This window comes from Rutilus rutilus (genome assembly GCF_951802725.1).
Source record: "Rutilus rutilus genome assembly, chromosome: 15".
NCBI classification, from domain to species: domain Eukaryota; kingdom Metazoa; phylum Chordata; class Actinopteri; order Cypriniformes; family Leuciscidae; genus Rutilus; species Rutilus rutilus.
Window position 1 is genome coordinate 2,429,144 of NC_140220.1, and position 25,164 is coordinate 2,454,307.

Here is a 25,164-nt window from a genome sequence, read left to right on the forward strand (position 1 = left end):
TTCTCCCCCACCTTCACCTGAAGTGGAGGAGGGTGAATTGTTTGTGGACACAGGGCCAGAGCCATATCAATTCGAGCCGCTGGCTCAAACTGCGGTCTTAACTCCCGCATCGCTGCAGTGGTGGAGTCCATGCAGGAGGAGCAGCGTTTGGCACTGCGTCGCTTTTCAGCGCGAGCTGTGTGGAGAAGCCCATTTCTACTCTATCCTGATCGTTTTCAATACTCGCAATTCCAACTCCTGACTCGCTACAGTGGTTTTGACGAAACAAGATGGTTTTTATACCGCCAAGGACATGGTAGCTCTTACCAAGAGCGTGGTGAGCTGGAACCTGCTTACGTCACGCAGTACCGCAAACAACCAATAGGAAAATTCAACTGCAGTAGCCACCGTTCATCCTGAAGAGGGCAGCACTCAGACGTTTTTACACCATATATTGTAGAATTAAAACACTTTATACCCAAATGTCAAAAAAGTTACTCGAATCAGTGAACAGCACTAATAAAGCCCCATTCTTACAGATCATTAACTAAAAAAAGTTGGTTTAGGGTTTAGTTACCCTTTAAGCACATACTTGAAAGTAACTCTGAACAAAATCAAATACAACATAGGCTAATATAATTCAAAATGTTTTAATTAACATTCAAATGACAGATAGAACCAGTTAGATTAGAACACAGTCTGGGGTTCAGAACACAGGACCCTTAGAGCCAGTAGTGTCTGGGGGTCAGAGCAAAAGAGCAGAGCAATCAGACCCAGCTAGAACAGCCTGGGACTCAGAACAAAGGACTAGACCCACCTGGATTAGAACATCAGCCTACTGTCATACTCTACAACTAGGCCTACTCTGCATTCCAGCCCTGAAGGTTACAGGGAAAGATGAGGAGTTGCTCTCTCCGTGTGGTTCCTCCAGGCCTTTTAGGTTGAGGCAGCTTCTTCACCACATCACTTTTAGGAACATGTGCCACATCATTTTCCTTTATTGGTAAAACGCAGTGCTGAAGTGCCAACTAGTCTCTCCCTATGGAGGATCCCTTTACCACTCTACAGATAAAGCGTTGTCGGGAAAATTCGTTTCGCGTACCTACCCCGAAGTGATAAAATAAAATAAAATTCTGTATCAAAATTTATGAGAAAAGACCAGTACTTTGTTTAGGCTTGGTTTGTAGGGAATTACAAACTAATTTAATAACAAATGATCGTTGCGACGGAAGCGAATCAATCAAAACTAACTTTAGCTGGAAAATAACTTTATTAAAGAACCGCTATGAAGCCAAAACAATCTCTGTTCCCTTAAATTATACGTTTATCTCTGTAAAGCTGCTTTGAAACAATCTACATTGTTAAAAGCGCTATATAAATGATGACTTGACTTGACTTGACTTTATAGCAAACATGGGTCTCTCCCTCTCTTTTGTGTTTCCATGGATTCTTCTGAGAAATTGTGCAAGCATTTCGTCATCCTCAACTTTCTCAACCATGCCAATGTAATGGACACTCCTGTGTTTGCTTGACTCTTGGTTTGGCTGCTCTTATAGACTTCTTTCCTTCCTTGACCTCAGCAGCTACACTCTCCATCTCCTCGAGGGGTGTTTTGCCCCAGGTCGTCTTCCTGGTGTATTGCCTTGGCATGATGGCTTTTCTACAATGTTTATGACATTAAAAATAAAACATATGTAATGTAATATTACATTAAAATATGTTTAAGACTAAACTTAACTTGTGCCTCATATCTCACTTTACCCCACAGCATTTGTCTCATTTTACCCCACTGCCACATTTTAGAATAAAATGATCTCTCTTAGCAATTCAGGCTAATCTTCAGCTAGCATCGTAACATGGTTTTATATGTTGGTAGTTCATCAACATGTATGATATAAGTTTACTTTTGCATGCAAAAAATAATAATATTTTTGTGAAAAAAAAAACATGCTTACCACAGCACCATGAGGTCATCTCCTTTATGGCCATGGGGAAATGGGAGGGGCTTGAAAACTTGGTCACAAGACCACAAATGTGTTCCGTTGCCTAGATACAGGGGGTGTCTCACATTACCTGATGTCTCACTATTACCCCGTTCTCCCTATCAGACAATAACTACTGAAGATTTTGCTTTAGTATAATTTTCGGGACAATTAGGGCCGGATTTGGGACAACAGCTTAGATTTCGGGACTGTCCCGTATTGTCTGGTCACCCTACTGTTTCAAACCTTAAAGGGGTTTGAACTTAAAAGACAAAAGACCAAAATGTTCCAAACCTGTATGAGTTTCTTTGTTCTGCTAATCACAAAGGAAGATATTTGAAACAATGTCAGTAAACAAACAGTTTGTGGGAAGTGACGGCTGATGGAAATTTTGGACTGCGGTCACGTGACCGTATTAAAATGTTCTAGGTAGGGCTGTGCCACATCCAACAATTTTAGCAAACATATCACGAGTCTTGTTAGTCTATTCTTAAATCAGTTGAAAGTGTTTATAAACAAGCTTGTAAGGTCTTTGTTAAAATTTGAGTTGGGAACATTTGATTCAATTAGCTGTTTTTTACATCTTAACTGGTGGTTTTAAAATGAAACAGGAGAATATTTATGTAAGCTCCGCCCAGCGTAACCGAAAAGATCAGACACTGAACACCGACCTTAATGTAGGTGTGTGTGTGTGTGTAACATAAACCAGTGAGCAGGATTTTATTTTTTTTGCATTTCCTTATAACTCACAGAGCGGCAGCCAACGAGCCAGAGAGCAGGTAACGCAATCAATCAGAAATATGAGATAAATTCTTATTTTTTGCTGATGATATACAATTATACATTTCAGTTGAGTTCAGAGACAGTGTTGAATTAGAGAGGTTGTCTGATTGTCTGTCCAGCATTGTAAAGTAGATGAACACAATTTTAAAAAAATGTAACAAAGACAAAACTGAAATTCTTATTGTGGGTTAGAAACATGAGCGGGAGAGGATTTGGTAGGTAGGATTGCTGGATCGGGTTCCTCAGCCCTACAGTTTAAAGGGATAGTTCACCCAAAAATGAAAATTCTGTCATCATTTACTCACCCTCAAGTTGTTTCAAACCTTTAAGAATTTCTTTTTTCTGCTGAACACAAAAGAAGATATTTTGAAAAATGTCTGTAACCAAACAGTGTAAATGATGACAGAATTTTCATTTTTGGGTGAACTATCCCTTTAAGAAAGAAGGGTGTCATTTTGGACTGACAAAAGTAACAAACACTTGCTTTTATCATCGGAGAAATACTGCCAAGATTCATCCTTTTTAACTTTGGATGATGCTAAGAAAATCTTTCATGCTTTTACCTTCTCTCATCTTGATGCATTGTAATGCTATGTATTCTGGCTGACCTAAAGGGTTCAATAGTTAAATAGTGAATCTGCTGAATTTTTTCTTTACAGTTAATGGGTTAAGCTGCAGAAAACATCCCTTTTTTTTTTTTTTTTTGAGCTCAAAAAGAGTTTATAAAATTCATTGAGTGTTAAAGTCTGTATTGTCATTTTATGCATTGACTTTTATTGATGAAAAGTATTATAAGGCATTTAAGATGTATATATTTGTGTCTGTATATACATACTGTAGAAAACCCTGCAGTTTAGATTTCTATGCATTATTTAACGGAAAAACAATATAATACATTTGTCACAGATGGTGGTTGTAAATAGGCACACGACGATGAAGATATCAATGTAAATACTTTAATAGATACCTAATCCAAAAGGCGGCCACAGAACAAGGCATAAACTGCTCAACCACACGTATACACAGACGAGACCGAACAAAGAAACACAAACAGAACAGAACTTAGGTACACATGATAATGAGGGAGATAGTTAGCGCACAGCTGAACATAAACCACTAACTCAGGCAGAGGGTGGTGAAACACAAAAAGTCCAAACTAACAGAACCATGACAACATTGTAATATAATTATAACTTTGTATTTTCTTGTGCTCACTCTGTCGAAAGTAACTGAAAAATATAATTGTTTTATCTTGTGATGCATGTTTTCTTAATCTACAACAAAAACAAGTGCTCCATTTTACATGCATTTTACGCATAAAAGTGTCAAAATGTTATTTATTTAGTTTTTAGTAAAAATGTATTTAGTAAAATACAAAAAAAAAACTATTGTAAATAAAATTACTTAAGAGTTAAAAACACTGCAGAACAAATTTTTTAGATGCGCCAAATAAAGGCATAATCATAAGCAGTTTGTCAAATGAATAGAGAAGAGCTCCTTCAACGTAATGTTGATAACTTGATAATGAAAACGCAGCATTTAAAGTTGCTGTTTTTAAATGATTTTATGCACATTTGGGAACTAAATCCAAATAGTGCACATCGTAAAAGGAACCTCATAAGCATGCATGCAGATATTGGTAAGATTATTATTTTACCATCTGCATTTAATACTATTCAACAGGGCTGCAACTAAAGATTATTTGGTAATCGATTAATTGGATGAAAAATCCAAAATTTATAATACATTGTTTAAAATAATGGAAAAGTCAGCCGGCTATTTATCATGATGTTAATTATTGTGCCTTTCGCCCCAACATCAGGGGCGCCTTTTACCCCAAATACCATACTTTCACAAATTCTTCCGTTATTGTTAAACTGTTACTTTAATTACCTTGAACAAAACTGAAAATCATTAACAAGACCTTTGTCTCAAAATATAGTAAAAAAATTAAGCGATTCTAATTTGCTACTTAAATCTACTACATTTAAAAAATATATACAATATTAGATCAAATTAGCACAGAATCAAATTTGCGCTGCTTCCTGCGAATCACGTCATGGATCAGCCAAATTTCCACGTGCATCTTGAAAAGGGGATGTTTTGGGAAAGTGCTCCGGCAAGTTTTTGTGCCATCTACTGATTCCGAGGAAAATAAAATCAAAGGCGCCTTTTACCCTGGTGCGCCTTTAGTCCCGTTGTACCCTATGAACAAATGGAGTAAATTCCCAGGAGCTTTATCCCTCACTGGGTTCTCCTGGTTGTATTCTTTCACCTTTATTATTTATTCTATACAATAATAGGTGCAGAAGTCAATATCAGGCAGGCATATTATTAAATATGTTGATGATACAGTGGTGCTAAGTCTTGTGAAACAATACTATACTGTACTATAACTATACTTTTGTTTTCTTACATGCATCTTCTTGGAAATATTATTAAAGGACTGTCTACTCTGTACTCCTTTGTGTGATCAATACAGCCATATATGTGACAAAGATATGATAACATTTCTGATATTGACATCTCACCTAAATTAGTTTTTGCTGGTAAAGAAGTTAAGAATGTTACCTCATATAAGTACCACAGTAATAGATGAGAAGTTAAACTGTTTCAAAAGTACAATTGCGATTATATTTCCTTAGGAATTAGGTCCTTTGGTGTGGATAAATTGGTACTCACAATGTTTTATCTGTTTTAACTTTTTCTGTGCATTTCAAAGCACATATAAAATGGGAAAGAGCTTTGAAATTGACTGTATAAATATATTTGACAAGAAATCTGAGGTATATGTTTGCAGACTGCCGACAGAAAAGAGAAGCAAATGTATTGCTGTGATTCAAAGAAACAACTGGATCCAGGTAGAGAAAGGTGGATTTGCAGTTATCATTTTGTGTTAATATGCTGAATTTTGGGGTAAAATCATCATACCCTTTATGTTGTATTGTTATGTATGAACACTCCACCGTTTTTTAAAATAGGGCTTATTCATATTCTTTCATACATTTAGATAGGTGGGTAAATGCATTTTTGTCTCAGTGCATGCATTGTTTTAGTTTGACAGGGTCGGCGCTAGCTTAGCTTAGCACAATGAATGGAATCCTTTGTTGCCAGCTAGCATGGCCTGAGTAAAAGTGATAAAAAAATATTTTTTAAACCCACGTAATTACTTCTTGTGGCCTGCGTATTCACAACGAGTACAAATAGCGATGCAGATTAACACTAGGTGATTTCTTAGGCAGATATTGACTTGGGACTATATTATGGGGAAGCACAGGCGAAGCACAGCTACTTAGGCGAAGCACTGCTACTTGGGCGCAGAGATATCACGCAACACATGAAATCCCACAACTTCTGTCAACATACCGGTGTGCAACGAGTCAAAACACAGAAGAACAACACGCGTGACCTGCACCGAGTGTCTTCGCTTTTGGATTGTTTTTTTTGAGAAGTTACAGCAAACATGGTAATTATCTGCGTATCAAAAGGTTGTGAGAACAAGCAAAGAACATACACGAATGTAATGTTTCACAGAATTCCATCGAATGTGGAACTGAGAAATAAATGGCTAGCTGCTCTGGAGATCTGTACTTCAACGCCTCTCTACAAAATCAAACAGTATCGTGTTTGCAAAGAGCATTTTGCACCGGAGTTTTTTCTTGCAAAGAGCATTTTGTACAGTTACTTTGAAAAAATGGAATATGGGCCCAGAAAGACGGTACTACGTCTGAAACATACGGCTGTCCCCATTCCATCTATTTTCAAAGCACAGGCAGAACAAAGTGCACATGTAAGTTGTCTTTTATTACTCTTCCTTATGTTAATCTGTGTCTTTATTCGGTTGTAAGATAGATGCTGAGAAGACTACGGTTCAAATAACGTTAGCCTCCTCTAGTATAACCTCTTGTTGAATTCAACCTGTTTAGCATGAACAACCAAACTAAAATAAAAAACGCTGTTATCGTTACCTGTAAAATGAAATGACTGAGGGCTAAGTTAGCTATATTTCTCTCACCGAGTTAGCCTGGTTATTTTGACTCAGGAGTTTTAGTATAACTACTAGAGAGGAGAAGGCTACAAGCAGTTTACTATACATGTGTCATGTTTAAAATAATCACTTAATCTGTGGACAGCTGTCCATTTGGTCTATTCGGCGTGGGGCATTTTTTCCAGTTCACTTTATCACACCGGAAAAAAAAATTGAGTACTGCCGGATGAATCAACGCCGTGAAATCCGCGGTAACTTAGCTGTGACACAACTGCGGGCACGCTCATCTTGATCTGACACGTTGAGCCTGGTTATCGATGGCAGAAACTTGTCCCACTCGCCACAGCACAGACACTCTATTTCAGTCGGCATAGATTGGCATATTCCCCCACATTCGTTCTATTTCCACTCATTTTCTGTAAACTCTTGTATAGAGGTATGGTTCTGGCTCACACAAAATCAGCCATGTTCATCGCCATTCATGTACTGTTGGGAAAATAGCCAGGCAGCTACTATTCACACCGGTATGTTGACAGAAGTCGTGGGATTTCATGTGTTGCGTGATATCTCTGCGCCCAAGTAGCAGTGCTTCGCCTAAGTAGCTGTGCTTCGCCTGTGCTTCCCCATAATATAGTCCCAAGTCAATATCTGCCTAAGAAATCGCCTAGTGTTAATCTGCATCGCTATTTGTACTCGTTGTGAATACGCAGGCCACAAGAAGTAATTACGTGGGTTTTTTTTTCTTTTATTTTTTTTCTTTTACTCAGGCCATGCTAGCTGGCAACAAAGGATTCCATTCATTGTGCTAAGCTAAGCTAGCGCCGACCCTGTCAAACTAAAACAATGCATGCACTGAGACAAAAATGCATTTACCCACCTATCTAAATGTATGAAAGAATGTGAATAAGCCCTATTTAAAAAAACAGTGGAGTGTTCCTTTAACAACTCATTAATTAAATATTTACCAAAATGGGTATTGTGTTCCCTCTAGCGTCAACACCACCAACACATAGCATCAAAGTTTGCATAGGAACATCTTGCAACCCGGTTCCCTGAGAAGGAGAACGAGATGCATTTCACTTGCCACTTGCCATGCATTTCTTGTTGACATACTTCAAGTCATGCCTGCACATTTCCTTCAGACGAAAGATTTGATTACATGTGAACTTGTGCCCTTTCATGTGCACAGGTATCATTTTAGTGTGACATCATGCCCTGCCATCTGCCAATAGATTGGCATGTTTACATGTGCTCAGACATGTTTTCTCTGCATGTAGTTCATTGTGAGCTGAAGAGGAAGAGAAAAAAGATGTGATAGTACTGAGATCATATAAACCCGTATAAAAAGACTGTGCTACTATAGTACATCAATGGATATCTGATGTATTTACACATTTGTTAACCCCTGAAGTGTTCATCAAACTTCATTTCTCTCTCTTTCAGATGGACGGGCCGATGCGTGTGCTGGTGACGGGTGGCAGTGGACTGGTGGGACGAGCCATAGAGCGAGTGGTGAAAGAGGGTGAAGGGAGAGAAGGAGAAGAGTGGATATTCCTCTCATCCAAAGATGCCAATCTTGTGTAAGAAAACCTTCATCAGACATCACAACATGATGCAGTGAGATCCAGGCAGAAGAGCAATGATTATGTCACAGATCAAATTTTGAATAAGGAATAACACATTTTATTAAATAAAATGTCAAATTATATAGACGACAAATTAATCAAGTCAATATTAAATTGTAAGAGCAAAATATTAAAATAAATCTTATAGATCAATAGATTATAACAAAATTCAAAGTAGTGTATCTAATATATGAAGTTTGTGAAGATCAGACTGTAGAGAAAGAAAGGCCCAAAAAAGTAAGATATCCGCAGGATGCAAGGACAGTAAAAAGAGAAGAAGCCTTTTTAGAGAGTCTTTTAAAACTAAACATGCTGTACATATGTAACAGTAAGGGACTAGGGAAAGTAAAGAAGGGAAAGTATTAAAATTCTTTGTACTTGTCATGATTCCTGTCTTGTGTGGACTTTTTTGTTCTTTCCTGTTCTGTGCCAAGTTTTGTAGTCCTTTGTAGTTTTTCATATTGTTTAGTTCCTGATTGTTCCCAGGTGTGTCTTGTTTGCCAAGTGTTTCTCATGTTCTTTGACCTCACAACACAATAGACGGATCTGAGGACACAAACTTTTGTACTGGTTGGAATTCGAAGTGTGATCTTGGTTGGTGAGTCGATTAGGGAGTGGAGTGGGATAGCATCGGCCGACGGCCTGTATAGGTCCGGTAGCGGTACTGTCTCACAGCTCCTGGTCGGTCATTAACTAATAACTTTGCTGGGATGGCAGGGAGGCAGGTGGATGGTATGGATTATAGTGAACTAGAGGAGAATGGCATTGATGAGAGGAGGGAAAGTGATTGGGAGGAGGTAGGGAGAGTGCGCAGGGATAAGGAGGCTAGTCGTAAAAGAAAGAAAAAAGGATGCGCTAGTTCAATTGGGACGCAAAGTGAAGAAAGAGAAGATGAAGGGAAGGATCCCAAAATAAGATTGTTTAACGTAGTGGTACGATTTGAAGGAGAAGTAGGAGTTAAAAGAATTGATCCGCTTAAGTTAACCAAAATACTGTACTTGTATTTGAGTACTTGTCATGATTCCGGTCTTGTGTGGACTTCTATGTTATTTTATGTTATTTCCTGTTCTGTGCCAAGTTTTGTAGTCCTTTGTAATTTTTCTTATTGATTAGTTCCTGATTGTTCCTAGGTAGGGATGCACCGATCCACATTTTTTCACTTCCGATCCCGATACCTGAATTTGGATATCGGCCGATACCGATACTATTCCGATACCAGAGCTGTGTTTGCTTTAATATTATTATTATCATCATTATTGTTTATTTTATATGATGATGAAATAAACTTCTCTCAAAAGGCAAGTATGATATGTACGTATGTATGCATGTATGTCCCAAAAGGCAACTTGAGGTAAGTATAAGGTCAGAAAAGGAAGTCAGAAAAACAAGAAATCCTGTAAAAAAACAAAAAACAAAAAAAAAACCCGTTCTGAAACCAAATATGCAACTGTAAGGGTTTCAAATTGATTGTCATGTCAATATTTATTACATTCCCAAAATTTAATTTTGAATTTTGAGTTATGAATTGGAGCCTCCACAGGCTACCGTTCAAAATGCTCATGCAGAAACGCATTTTCGAATGCATCCGTCCCCAAGATTGGTTTGCAGTGATCGAACTGAAGGACACGTACTTCCATGTCTCGATTCTTCCTCGACACAGGCCGCTTCTGCGTTTTGCGTTCGAGGGTCGAGCATATCAGTACAAGGTCCTGCCCTTCGGGCTGTCCTTGTCTCACCGTGGCTTCACAAAAGTCACGGAGGGGGCCCTTGTTCTCATGAGAGAACAGGGCGTTCCCCTGGACGGGACACGGAGGTACTTAACACCATCATTTATAATAATAATAATTTGTTACATTTATATAGCGCTTTTTCTGAGACCTCAAAGCGCTTTACATATGGAAGGGGGGAATCTCCTCAACCACCACCAATGTGCAGCATCCACTTGGATGATGCGACGGCAGCCATATTGCGCCAGAACGCCCACCACACACCAGCTTACTGGTGGAGAGGAGACAGTGATGAAGCCAATCAGTATATGGGGATGATTAGGAGGCCATGATGGACAGAGGCCAAGGGGCAGATTTGGCCAGGATGCCGGGGTTACACCCCTACTCTTTTTTCGAAGGACATCCTGGGATTTTTAATGACCACAGAGAGTCAGGACCTCGGTTTTACGTCTCATCCGAAGGACGGTGCTCTTTTGGCAGTATAGTGTCCCCGTCACTATACTGGGGCATTAGGACCCACACAGACCACAGGGTGAGCACCCCCTGCTGGCCTCGCTAACACCTCTTCCAGCAGCAACCTAGTTTTCCCAGGAGGTCTCCCATCCAGGTACTAACCAGGCTCAGCCCTGCTTAGCTTCAGTGGGCAACCAGTCTTGGGCTACAGGGTGATATGGCTGCTGCATTTCTGCACGAGCGGCGTCTACGAGACATGCGCACGCCCTGAAGCGGAACCTGTTCGTCGAATGGTGTTCCTCTCGCAGAGAGGACCCCCGAAGATGTTCGATAGAGTCAGTGCTTTCCTTCTTGCAGCAATTGTTGGAGCGAGGGCTGTATCCCTCCACCCTCAAAGTACATGCTGCCGCTATTTCAGCATATCATGACCACATAGATGACAAAACAGTAAGAAAGCACAACCTGGTCGTCAGGTTGCTTAGGGGGGCCAGACAATTAAATCCTCCTTGTCCCCCCTCCATACCCTCTCAGGACCTTTCCCTGGTGCTTCGAGCACTTCAGGATGCTCCCTTTGAGCCATTGCAATCAGCAGACTTAAAGCTTCTCTCCATGAAGACTTTGCTGCTGGTTGCACTGGCCTCTGTCAAGAGGGTAGGGGACCTGCAAGCAATTTCGGTCTATGAATCGTGCCTAGAGTTCGGGCTGGGTGACAACCACATTGTACTAAGACCACGGCCTGGCTATGTGCCCAAGGTTCCTACCACTCCCTTCAGGGATCAGGTAGTGAACCTGCAAGCGCTGCCCCTGGAGGAGGCAGACCCATCCCTGGCTTTGCTCTGTCCCGTTCGCGCTCTGCGTATGTACGTGGACAGAACTCAAAGCGTCAGGATCTCAGACCAGCTCTTTGTCTGTTATGGAGGTCAGCAGAAGGGAAAGGCTGTCTCCAAGCAGAGGATGGCCCACTGGATAGTGGATGCCATCGCCTTGGCTTACCAAGCACAAGGCGTGCCCTTCCCGCTCCTGGGCGCTGGCACATGGCTCCTCGCTAACAGATATCTGTAGAACTGTGGGCTGGGCGACACCTAACATGTTCGCTAGATACTATAGCCTACGTGTAGAGCCGGTGTCCTCCCGTGTTCTCACCCTAAACGGGTAGAAGCACTGTGAGTACCGGCTCTGTCGGCTTGCTGCACCCTACTGTGTACCCTTATTGCTCCAGAGTCAAAACCTGTTGAGTCCTCCAAACACCCTCGGCCCGGACATGGCAGAGCTTCCGGTGCCAGGCCTTTATCCGCTGGATCCACTGTAAGCCTCCTCCTATCGTCCTTCCAGGCAAGAAGGGGTAGAGGCTTGCACAGGGTGCTGGATGGGGTGCAGCAGCTGTGGCGCTTTGGTAGGGATTCCTATTCTTCGGTCACTACGTACGTCATAGTGACCGACTAATAGGGAACGTCTCGGTTACGTTTGGTAACCCTCGTTCCCTGAAGGAGAAAACGGAGACATACATCCCGTCGCCACATCTTCTGCTGCCCGCCGGGGTGGCCAGCTTTTCAGGCTTGGCTCCTCAGCAAAAAACTGAAGTGCAATCACACCAGCTGCTAGTTATATACCCGTGCTGCGAGGCTGCACAGCTGATGCAAATGATTGCACGCCACTGTACATTGGCTTGTTTTAGTTTCACTCGAAGTAGATTGGCCTCTCTAGCGAGATGCCTATTCGTCGGTCACGACGTACGTCTCCATTCCCTCCTTCAGGGAACGAGGGTTACCATATGTAACCGAGACGTTCCCTGGTTGCAAGGGTTTTGTTATGTTTATTTTGGTATTAAATCATTTCTGCATTTGGATCAAACTCTTCTTTGGTTTTTTTTTTAGTTCACCCAGCGTTACAGTACTTCTCGTGCAACCATTTAAAGGTAGGGTAGGCAATTTTTTTTTTTTTATACACGTTTTTTTTTATTCTGGTTGAAACTCTATTCACACTTCACATCCTGACAGTAATCAACAATAGAAGTGGTCAATGTATTATTTTTTTTTTTTTACATATATCTTCTGTAAAAGGCTTAGGACCAAAACATGCTTTCAAAGCTAGCTTGCTATATATTGCTAGCCTCTCCGAAATTGCCTACCCTACTATTAAAGGATGTACTCCAAGACAAAATGTACCCTAGCAGGTCTTATTAGGTCACCATGTTGTAAGGCACGAATGAGAAGGGTCTGGCTGCAGACTTGCACTTGTATTCTCAGACTGGCAATTGCCACTTGCATTCTCTGCTGCCTGCGACGTCACTTGCACTCGACACAAAATAAATCGAATAAGTACTGCCAACGGGCCAAGAAGATGGAATGGTTTAATTATTAAATGTACTTTAGCATTGTAAATATTTTTGTTGCTGCCTGTATCTTTATCGTGGGAATACTGTATAATAAATGCAGCATTCATAACAGCTAGAGAATGAGAGATAAAGGCTGTAATACTAATGTTGTCCACCAGAGGAAACCACAGGGTAACAAATCCTTTTAAAAAAAGTTTAAAATCTTTGTAAAATGGTTCTATTATGGAAGCCTGTGTCTGCACAATCAATAAATCAAGTGCTCAAAAGGTGGACTAACAGCAGGAATAGGAAACAGTGGAGCAGGTTTGATCTTCTGATTTGGCTTGCCTGTTAGTTGACAGGTATGATATGTCTTGATATACTTTGACACATCCTTCTTCAACTTTGGCCAAAAAACATTAGGAAGCATTTCCTGGCTTCTTACAGCCATGGAAGCAATCTCACTAACGTTGAGCGCATCCTGACTGCACTCTCCGAGCAAGCCACAAATATTCAGTGACATGATCAGGCTCTGTCTGAGATCCTCCATCTTCTGAACCTCCAGTCACAAACCTCTTCACCCCAGGAACCCCAACATTATCCTGGCCCTCTATCCACACTGACTCTCTCTACTGAGCCCAGATTACCAGCCCCAGAGTGGTTCGACGACACCCCTGAGAGATGCAGAGGATTCATAACCCAGTGTACTCTGGCCTTTCAACTTCAACCCAGCAGTTTTCCCACTGAGAACAGTAAGGTGGCCTTCATTATCACCCTCCTCACGGGCAAGGCGCTCGACTGAGCCTCAGCTTTGTGGGACCAGATGTCTCCTCTTACCATAAACAGTCAACACTTCATTGAGATGAAAATAGCGCTCTGGAGACAAGACCATTACAAATGTTGGTCTAACTACAGAATCAGAGGATAACCTTGGCTGTGCAGAGGTCATAGATCGAGTTACAGCACATGCAGTAAATACCTCTGGAAAGTTCTTGTTGCTCTCATCAGGACCTGGAAGGGGAAGAGATGAAACCACAGGAGGTGAAAAGGTATCAGGCCAAACCCTGCCCCCTGCCAAATTATATCCACCCCTAGCACTGGCAATGATGGACGCACTCCAACCACCACTTCTCCATTCACAAGTTCAGATGACAACATTATTTTATGTAAAGGGACAGACAGGACATTTAACCCAATTTCTCTAATTAGAACACTAGTCCCAGTATCACTCACAGAGGAAAATGGCAACACATCCTGCAAAATAAAGGACTCCGAAGCTCCCGTGTCCCTCAGTATTGTCACTGGAACTTTCATCTCTTTACCAACAATCGACACATGCCCATAGGTAATAAAAGGTGCATAATCTCCATCTTTTAAGGAGATTGGGGGAGATCCTTCAGAAGACAAGCTAACAGAATTTAACAATGGTGCCACAAGACCAGCTGATTTAACGCGAGGAACCTTTCCCCCTTTAATCTTAACTTTAAGCACAGGGCACTCATTTTTCCAGTGACCTTTACCACAACAATAATTACAGATCAGATATGAATCCCTGGCCATGCAATCCACTTTATCTTGAAAAATATCATCCTTTTCCAAAACTCAAAACTACTCTTGTGCATTAAAATATAAATTCATCAGCCAACTCAGCAGCTTTAGCAGCTGTTTCAGCCTTCTGCTCATTTATATATGTTGCTAATCGAGCAGGAACAGAGTTCTTAAACTGTTCAAGCACAATTAAGTTAGTCAATTCTTCAAACATAGTTACCTCAGTCCTCAGACGCCATACACCAGCGATTAAATGCAGTAGTGAGCTCTCTAGCAAACTCCACATGAGCCTCCTTTACACCCTTGGACAATGTTCTAAATTTTTGTCGGTACGCTTCTGGTACTAACTCGTATGCTTTTAAAACTGCAGCTTCAACGGCATAGTAATTATTGCAGTCCGAGAGTGGAAGGGCAGAATAAGCTTCTTGAGCCCTGCCAGTGAGCACACATTGTAAAAGCAGTGTACGTTCCTTACTAGGCCAATCTCTTGCCTCCGCTATTCACTCAAACAATATAAAAAAGGTATCTGGGTCTCGCTCATTAAACTTAGGCACTAACCTCACATTTCCAGCAGTGTCAAACATTTGAGAAGCACCCAGCAAAGCATCAGCTGAACCATTTAGCCCACATTCTCTTATCTCCAAGCGGTATTTCTGCAGCTCAACATAAGTTATTAATTTCTAGTTCTTTCACACTCTACTTACAATTTCAAACGTTCCTGTTCAAACTGTAACAACAATAATCGTTCCTGTTGCTCAAAAGTTAAACAGCCGACATGAGGTTGACCGGTAGTAGCTGTATCTGACATTTCAAACAATACGGCCTGTTCTATTAGTCCTGTTTTAAGTATCTCTCTAACTGTACTATCCTTTAACCTCTTATCTCCAAGGTCTATTCCATAATGATCCGCAATTTTGAAAAACTGATCTTTTGTACACGAATCAAGCAAAACTTCAGAAGGAGAACTAATCAAATCTTCGACTAGATTAGACATATTTCCACCTTAAATACACGTTACAAATAGAAGGCGTGTTTTACAAACCCCAGCAGGAGGAATAAAAAAATAAAAAAAATAATAATAATCGAACTAACTCACCCCTAATCTTCATGTGGTTACTGGTGAGGGGCATTTAAGCACCAACTCCTGCTAGTGCGAAGAAAAGCAACCAGCACGTCACACTGGCGACTCACTCATACCACGGATAAGCACCTGAGACAACTGCTCTACTCACGGTCACCACACAAAAATAAAAAAAGTTACATTATACCCACTTGTTCCAAAAGGGAACGAGCAGCTACACCTAACAAGGGAACAAATATACTATTCAATATTCCTCCCACAACAGGATTAACAAAATAAATAAAAAAAACTCCTAAAAAAACAGCATAGGACAGCCAAACTTACAGATACAGCAATCCATACATTCTGTCGTCAAAACAAACAAATCCAACGCGTATTTCCTTCAAAGTACGACGTATAAAACATCCCAAACAATAGTGCAAATCAAACAATCTCACTTCCAGTTTTACATGCGGTTAATCAACAAGTTGAATTTCCTTACAAAATAACGAAACACAAAAAAACAAAGCGCTTCCAAATCATGGCCTCTTTGATTGCACCTGTTGTTGTACTGTGTGTTAGCTGGTACAACAACATCCAGGGCCGGTTCTAGACATTAGGAGGCCCTAGGCAAAATTCATGTTGGAGGCCCCCCACCCCCAATAAAAAACACTTGAAACAAATATGATTCCTAACCTTTATATTTATACAACATTTAGTTTTAAATGTAGTATATTTTTACTTATACAGTACATATGTTTGGACAAATTACTATTTTTATTGTTTTTGAAAAAAGAAGTCTCTTATGCTCATCAAGCCTGGATTTATTTGATCAAAAATACAGAAAAATATAGTGAAATATTATTAAATAATGGTTTTCTATTTTACTATACTTTAAAATATATTTCTGTGATGCAAAGATGAATTTAGTGTCACGTGATCCTTCAGAAAACTTTAATATTCTGATTTATTATCAAATGTTAGAAATTGTGCTTAATATTTATTTTATAACCTGTGATACTTTTTTTCAGTTTTTCACTTTTTTTAAAAAAGTCTTCACTATCACTTTTTATATATTTAACACATCCTTGCTGAATATTCCTGTTTTTTTTTTCAGTTTTTTTTTTTTTTTATCAAATAAATGCAGGCTTGTAGAGCATAATATGAAACTTTAAACATTAAAAATAGTAATGGGTCCAGACTTTTTACCGGTACTGTATGTACATATTAATCAAACTTTATCTAAGGTAATCTCTTTTTTGTTTAATGAAGATGTTATTGTTGTTGTTGTTGTTGTTGTTGTTATTTTGCTGTTTTATTAAATGTATTCACAGTTCCAGAATACCACTTCAGTAGATGAACATAAGTGCTTTTATCATTTTTTTCATAGCTGCGGTATGGGCAGGATTTTTCCCTCCCATTTAATCAATATTGACTGCAGATATTGTGATATTATGTATTGCATTGTTACCTTAAATATGCTATACACAAATCAAGTGGAAGAGAAAGACACGATCGCTACTGAGCAGAAAAAAAGTTTTTTTTAAACTCATCAGCAGAATGTAGAAGATAGACCCATAGATATGAGATCCTTTATTTGAAACATTTAAAAATGTAGTAGTGTGTTGGCTTTTTAACTTTCAATACAAACGTCTTGTCTTTTACTTTTGTAGCTTTTTTACTAGTCAGCTCCCGACGCGATGTTATTCCTTGTACGCGCAAATTCAAAGCGTCGCGTCTGGAGTCTGGGCACGTTAATGACGCTCGCGCTCTTTTAAACTCGTAATAAAGCGGTGAATGATTTTTCCAGAAATGACGCTGATCTACAGTACAAGTTTATATTTAGAATACATTGCAATCACTCCAAAATGGATGACGGCAACTCACACACCTGCATTACGAGCTGTGCTTCTTTGAGTGCCTATTTAGGCTTTTGCTTCGCAGCACCTGATGGATGCGTTCGTTACACAAACTTTCAGAAGCCGCACCCGCTTTGAAACGGAAACATTAATTGGTTTAACTGCAGATGAGTGACAATTCAACAATATCCAATGAACAATGAGGCTAGTATTTCTGTCCGTCTTGACTGGTGGACTATATATATAGGGGATGTTACGGTTATGGAGGCCCCTCCTCAAAGCCCGAGGCCCTAGGCAATCGCCTGCTCTGCCTATAGCAAGCGCCGGCCCTGACAACATCATCACCTGTCCAGCAAAAACAGAGCCACCTGGATTTTGGATTGGAAGCCCTTCTGCCGGCAGAGTTCTTGCCACCTTTTGAACGCTTTTCCGATGTAAATTCGGGACTGCTTTTCCCTCTTCTTTGTTATTTGTTCATCGGAACGTTGTATCTTTGGTCGTGTGTCGGCCATATCAAAATTCTCAAGAATATACATTTTTAACGTTAGTCGTTGTCGTTGTCTAGGACATCTCAACTCTAGCTAACTTCCCTCTTAATGCTTCTCGCTCCTCCACTCCCCACACCCCCCTTCATATGCACGCGCACTGTTCAGGGGACAGGCAGCTAGCAGATAGTGAGGAGATGTTTGCTGTATGTGACAACAAATGTTTTGGCCTAAAAAACGCGACATCGCTTAGAGCACTTTTAAGTTGCCTTTTCTCAATTTACTGCAGAATTGCAGTAGGTGAAAAACCTTTAAACCACACACACAACAAACCAGAGTAAATATTTACAACTAAAAACCCTTAAGTAAATAGCAATGCACATAAGTTAAAGCACCAAAATCTCACACTGTACATAACAGTTTACACAGGTTTAATTTGGTAAGCATTAACATATTTAAACTAAGGTAGGTAGAATGGCAATCATTGCTGCTCTCCCTGCTCTTATCCATGCTAGGCTGTTCAGGCTAGGCCAATCCAAACTGTATGCTAATTGTCAATCGTATTTGATGATTGTGGTCCTGACAGAAATTGCATTGCAGCGATTTAAAGTCTAAACATAGCGTATAATTATATATTGACAAAAATATATATGTATACATATGGCAATGATTGTTGAATTCCGTTGGAAGTAATTCTGAATTGGTCAGCAGAGAACGCAGGTGGCGATTGCTAGTGACGTCAAGAGTGAAAGTGCAAGTGCAAGTCTGCCGCTAGACCCAATTGGAGAATTTATGGTTTTAACACTTTTAAGAGAATATAGTAGATCTTGCATTATGTCATGTCTGTAGAGATGAAAACAGATGCACTTTGATACCAAGGAAAAATCATGCAATCAATTCTGAAGGAAAATACACCCAGAAATATCAATAACATGTACAGGCAAAGATTAATAAGGAAAAATGAATATAAGAAATGAATAAAAGACATCAATAAAAATAATAAAATTGAATAGATTCAAATAAGTAAGATTTTGCATATACACCAATAATCAATACAATATCAAATCATCACATTTAACATGTACTTTATATTCTAAGCTCAAGTTATAGAAAACTGTGCAATGTTCCCTAATCACTTAACCGAATTAGCTTCTATTTAATTGTTCCAAAAAAAAAAACAATTATTTAGTTCTTTCTTAGTGTTTATTGGTTGATGAATGGAATCTATACAAAGAATGAGCTCAAATATAAGAGTTTTCATTTGTGTCAATTGCATGATAACTGTATTTACATGTGCTGTTTCAGGAGCGCTGAAGAGACGAGATCGGTTTTCCAGAAGCATCGTCCGACACACGTCATTCATTTGGCCGCCATGGTGGGCGGGCTTTACAGAAACATGAGACAGAACCTGGACTTCTGGGTAATTATAACATTAAGTAGTATAAGGTTGGAAATATCACTGTTGGATAATTGAACTGTACATTGACTGTATTGTTTTGTTGTTTTCAGAGAGATAATGTGCACATCAATGACAATGTGCTGTACATGTCTCAGGAGTTCGGGGTGGTGAAGGTCGTTTCTTGTCTGTCTACGTGTGTTTTTCCAGATAAAACCACCTACCCGATAGATGAGACCATGGTAAATTCACACACACACACACACACACACACACACACACACACACACACACACACACACACACACACACACACACACACACACACACACACACACACACTTTAACTCACTTTAACTCACTTGTAACTAGGGGTTGAACCAGTGTGTTGTTCCTTCCACACTCCGCACAAACACTTTATATGCGCCGATATAAAAATCACACATCTATCTAGGTTAACGTCAAAGCTAGCAAGCCATGTAAAGTGCCAACTATTTAAAGCGCTGTTTACATGTTACACCTGCGCTTTACTAGAATCACCCTCTGTGATTTGATTCTGGAACCAGGCCTGGTCTTATAGTGTTGATATTTAAAGATGATGGACAGGTTGTCAGTGCCATTTACGTAGATTAATAAATGCTGTAGAAGTATTGTTTATTGTTAGGTCCTGTCAATTTCAATAATTTACTACAAATACATTTACAAAACTTATGTTTGATTACAGTTTTTTCCAATTGCCAACACACTAAAATGACATGCACAGCACAATTATTTAAACTGACACACAGAGAGCAAATCCTCTTCTCAAGTCTCCAAAAGTCTAAACACATTTTCTGCTATACACACATTTTGCAGTTCAATTTTGCACTGAACACAGTTCTCTGCATAAGACACAACAATCTGACATAAAGCCACATGTTTGCCATTTCAAAACACTGCCATTTAAAATGACACTCCATGATCGGATTGGCCAGTACATGTGTCACCTGACCAAACACCTCAATGGTTAATTGTTAAAGGTGCCCTTGCATGGATTATTTTATTATTTTCGAATGTTTCCTGGGGTGCCCTTATAATGTTAGTATGTTTTTTAGATCAAAATTTGTTATAATTTAGAAATAAAAGGCATTTTTCCTAGCCTGATTTTAGCCTCTGATTTGAACACTCTGTTTGAAGGGGCGTGTCTGCTGTGAGACTGCAGTGTAAACGCCCACTGCTGTGATTGGCTGCTGTGAGACTTCAGTGTAAGCCTGTTGATCACGTGAATGAAAAGCTTATCATTGCAACGCAGTTTCTGCACTCTCACTAATGATTTCACCAATGCAAACATGATGTACGTACAGTAAGAGCTTCGTTGTGCAGTGTAACAGCGTCATTGATTTCATAACGAGTTTTGGCAAGTGTCCAGATAAACTCGCGCTGTGTGATTGACAGCTTGGGCGACTGGAAAGGGATTGTTCTTTGATCGCTATCTGTATATTAATCACAGTTTAAGTAAGATTATTTTCATCCTACTAAGAGAAACAACGTGAAGTTGATCGTTTAGTCACTGGCTTGATTTACTGATGCATAAACCGTATTGAACGACTTTGAGAGAAAGATTATCTGTCTGAACTTGAAAAATTACACATCAGACATTCACATAACCCACTGGTTCTTCAGAGGCTCAGATGAAGGAACTAAAAAAATACCTTTGTGTTCATTTGTTCATCCAAACACTGAGCAACTGCCATGCTGCGCTCGTTTGCAAGCCATGATGTCTCTCGAAGAAAAATTATTCGGACGATGATTCGGCTGCGCAGTTCCGCCTGGCCTTGAACATGGGCTGGCATATGCAAATTTTTGGAGGCGTACATATTAATGATCCCGACTGTTGCGTCACTGTCGGTGTTATGTGGAGATTTTTCAGGGGTGTTTTTGAAAAATGAGATTTAAATAAGAAGGAGAAAACAATGGTGTTTGAGACTCACTGTATGTCATGTCCATGTACTGAACTCTTGTTATTTAACTATGCCAAGATAAATTCAATTTCAAATTCTAGGGAACCTTTAACACTTAACAATCTTTTTCAGTTTACTGTTTTTTGTTCAGTCCAGTGTAAATATATCTTCTGTGCATGTGTTGCACTGACTTGTTTGGTGAAAAATAAAAACGTGTGTGTATCTGCAAATATTTCTGTGCATGTGAACAATCTGAAGAATTTTCTACAATTTGAACTATTTTAGTATTATGGCAAAGCATACTAAAGATGAGAGTGGTTTTCATTATGACCAACGGTGTGTAGTTGGTTAGACAAAAATCTGGTCATATAAATGAAGTGTGTGCCATTTTGTGCAAAAGGTTGATTTTGATAATGCTATATGTAGTTGGTTGCAGTGCTTCATTTTGCAGGATATATGAGGTATTTTGCAGTTTGGGTGTGTGGTTTTGTGAATTGCATTAAGTATTTTGATAAAACCAGCCTAGTCTGCAATAATTGTTAGTAATTGAAAAAAAACTGTAATACACTAAAGTAACTAAAGTCAATGAATAATTTAAGTCAAGTCAAGTCAAGTCTTCCCTCTCTGGGTAGTTTTTGTTTGTATTTTGTTTTATTTTTATTATTAATAAAAGCCTTCATCTCTCACCCACATCCCTGACAGTGCCAGTTAGCAGAAAACACAGCGTATTGCAGCCGTGAAAGCCAGCAAATGAACTGGGTCAGAGATTGCAGATTCTACCCAACCTAAAAAGCCTTGGCATCCACCTAAAATGGGAGCATATTAAAACATGGATAAATCAAATCTTCCATTGTGGATTGCGCACGCTCCTGTTGCATGTCCTCGAGTGAGTCGACTCTGAGGAGGACGGGGCGGGAAACATCTCTCCAATATTTTAAATGTGGCCTGCAGTACCCATTTCAACCGCTAGCTGTTAATATTACATACTGCACCTTTAAAAACTGCTTTTGTCGTTTACTCCTTCCTCCTGCGTTTTCATTACAGTCACCCAACCATGACAACACTTTAATAAGCAGATGTTGGGTGTGTTCTCCTTTGAAAAAACATCACAAGATGTGTTTCTTGATATTGTAATATTCATTAATTCAACTCAAATTTCCTCCACAGTAAATAAAGACTAAACTGTAAAAACGACCTTTGGGTTTTTGATGTCAGAAACTCGAAAGCATTAATTATATTTATTTATATAATTTATATAATCATTTATATAATGTTTGCACCAAAATTTATATGTCAAAAATACCTGTTGGGTGTTTGTCCCGTCCCATCATGGTGAGAAATACTGATTAAAAAAGCATGAATGTGAGTGATTTAAGCCAGTGTCTGATTGGTTTCATGAGTCTGTTTGCATTAATTGTGTTTCGGTTACTTCTACAGACGTATTTCTCTCTTTCTGTCTCTGTCAGATGCACAACGGTGCCCCACATGAGTCTAATTACGGTTATGCCTACGCCAAACGCATGATTGATGTCCACAACAGGTGAGATTTGATCTCTTAGTGTCAAAGTTAATTGGTTCTTGAATGGGTGCATCTCAGATCACATGTCTATTATGAAATTTTGATTTATGAAAAAAAAAGAAAGAAAAAAAAAGCCTACTTTTAAACCCATCAGGCTGTTTGTTTACAGTGGGAGTGGTTGATGAGGTCATGATGAGGTCATGATGAAGTCACATCATGACCACAAAAGTTTCCCCTGGAGGTTTGTCAATGACTTCGATATCAGTAAATAGTCAGTCATCTCATGTCCATGTCTCATTCTTCACCTACAAACAGGACATCATAAAATTTGGATTACATACATTAATTTCTTATTCAAACAAAATCCTGTCATCCAGCCATCTTCTCCCTTCCTCTTTCATCCTCATCCTTTTCACTAAAAATGTGTTTTAGGTAGACAGATCAATACAGTACAAAGAACATAAAAAAATTTAGGATGTTGGAAAATAATGTCTTTTCTGTTAACCAAATGCTTTTTAATCTTTGCTATTGCTTCAATGCAAAGGAACAAGTGTGCTGTTATTTGCTGCGTTCAGCAGATTCTGAAGAAGCCAATAAAGTGTACAACACATTTCAGTTCACAGAGTGAGAAGTGAATAAAATTAATTGACCTAAAAATACATTTAAAGAATATTGTAAGCACGCCAAAAAAATCGCCATGTGTTGTTTTACGAGAGCACAAAGCTCAAGAAACAATTGATACGTATATCAAAGATCTTTGCAAGGCGAAAGACTGAATTTGAATTTGGGGATCTGTCTGATTCACTTATCAGGGATAGAATCGTATGCTGGATAAAAGACGTCAATGTGCGTGCAAGATTGGTGCGTGAGGCAGACCTCCTGTTGGAAAAAGCAATCGACACCTGGAGGGCCAACGAGTTAACGTCATATCAGATGAAACACAAAGAAAAGGGGAGGCAAAACAGTGCAAAGTGAACAGAAAAGTAAATAGCATCCAGTGGAAAGTAATTTACTTTACATTTAGTCATTTAGCAGACGCTTTTGTCCAAAGCGACTTACAAATTAGGACCAAGTCATCGTGAAGAGGCAAAAACAATGCAAGAAATGTTCAATATGTTTACCAACAAGAATGCAAAAAGTGCCCAGCTCATGGACAAACTTGCAAAGCTTGCATGCTTTTGCAACTTTGCAAAGTGATTTCTTTGTTGGAACCACTGATGTGCAAACAAGACAGACAATGAAAAATGTGCACATGGTCATCACTGAAACACAGAGGGAAAAAGACAAATGGACTGAAAGCCTGAAAATGAACAACAAGAACGTTGCATTTAAATTAGACACAGGAGCAGCATGAAATGAAGCTAGCGCAAGTTCTGCCAGGAAGACTTCGCGTCATTAATTACCTCCTCATCTATCCAATCATATCATTTACTGTAGCTTAAAAGGGCAGCGCTTACACATGTCTGAGTTCGCAGATGCTGTCACTCCAGTACCTCCATCCTCCCCGCCTCCACCAAGATGGGATCTTTCCTCCAACTCCTCTACTCAACCAAGCTGGGTCCTCCCTCTATCAACCCCAACACCATCAGTCAGGCTATCCCTTCCATCCTGAAGACTTCAGATGTCTTTTCCTCCATCCACCCCACCACCACCAGATGGCCCCTTTCCTTACTCCGCCGGGGGGTGAGCGGCGCCCCCGCCTTCGTCTTCAGGCGGGACTCGCAGATTCAGTACCCTCTGAATGCGAGTTATGAACGGGGCCTACGCCAAAGAACCTGATTGCTTGCTGAGCTCCTAAATAAATGTTATTGTTACAGTATTAATTCTCCCGAGTCTTTCTGGTAGAAATGTAATACAGTCACTGGAAACTCAAAAAAATCTCAATTAATTACATATTCTGGCCACAAGATGTCACCTGTGGGACAAGTTTACCTGACCTTCACCTAAAGAAACCAAAAGCACAATATTCAATTTCAAGTCTTGCATCATCACTAAAGTTCAAATGTTAAAAAATATAGCGCATATTTCAAAGATGCTGCACTTAGATACTGAATAATCACACGTCTTAGGCCAAATCATCAACTGGAATTATTCGGGATTCAATCAAACAAAAGTGCTCATGTAAGTGAAATAAGCATCTCCAGCATACATTGTAGACAGCACCTGTAGAGCCCCCTCAGATTTAAGGCAACTGCATTTTTTAAGGTAACTTCCAAAAACAGCATTGACAGCGACAGAAACAAACTGTTCCATTAAAGGCCATGTTGCAGGTTAACCACCACTGTTGATCAATGGGTACATTAATCACTCAAGATATGTATACCATTTTTAAAATGTCTCAAAAATGGTCTTAAAGACCAGTTTTTTACGTTTTTTGGTATGAACGGGTTTTTTTACGCAATTCGGTGATGACGTCACGTTGGGGAGAAGCGGAGGAAAGGTAGCCTCAGCCAATACAGTTTGTATTAGAACTATGGCGACTGACTGGGAAAAATGAGTGAAAAAT

General features: G+C 39.7%; 1 protein-coding gene across 3 annotated transcripts in view; it reads left to right on the forward strand.

The window, feature by feature from the left end:
- Window positions 1–2,615: 2,615 nt before the first annotated feature.
- Window positions 2,616–25,164, forward strand: part of LOC311304619 (GDP-L-fucose synthase-like) — a 39,834-nt gene continuing 17,285 nt past the window's right edge. Inside the window, exons 1-5 of one of the 3 annotated variants that reach the window (XM_084431750.1) lie at window positions 2,616–2,740; window positions 8,176–8,312; window positions 19,109–19,223; window positions 19,313–19,441; window positions 22,606–22,679. In XM_084431750.1, the coding sequence (XP_084287876.1) occupies window positions 8,176–8,312; window positions 19,109–19,223; window positions 19,313–19,441; window positions 22,606–22,679 (455 nt within the window). In that variant the 5' untranslated portion in view covers window positions 2,616–2,740. Of the gene's footprint in view, window positions 2,741–5,511; window positions 5,616–6,423; window positions 6,535–8,175; window positions 8,313–19,108; window positions 19,224–19,312; window positions 19,442–22,605; window positions 22,680–25,164 lie in introns of those variants that run through there. The other 2 variants (XM_084431751.1, XM_084431749.1) reach the window with 2 other exon arrangements.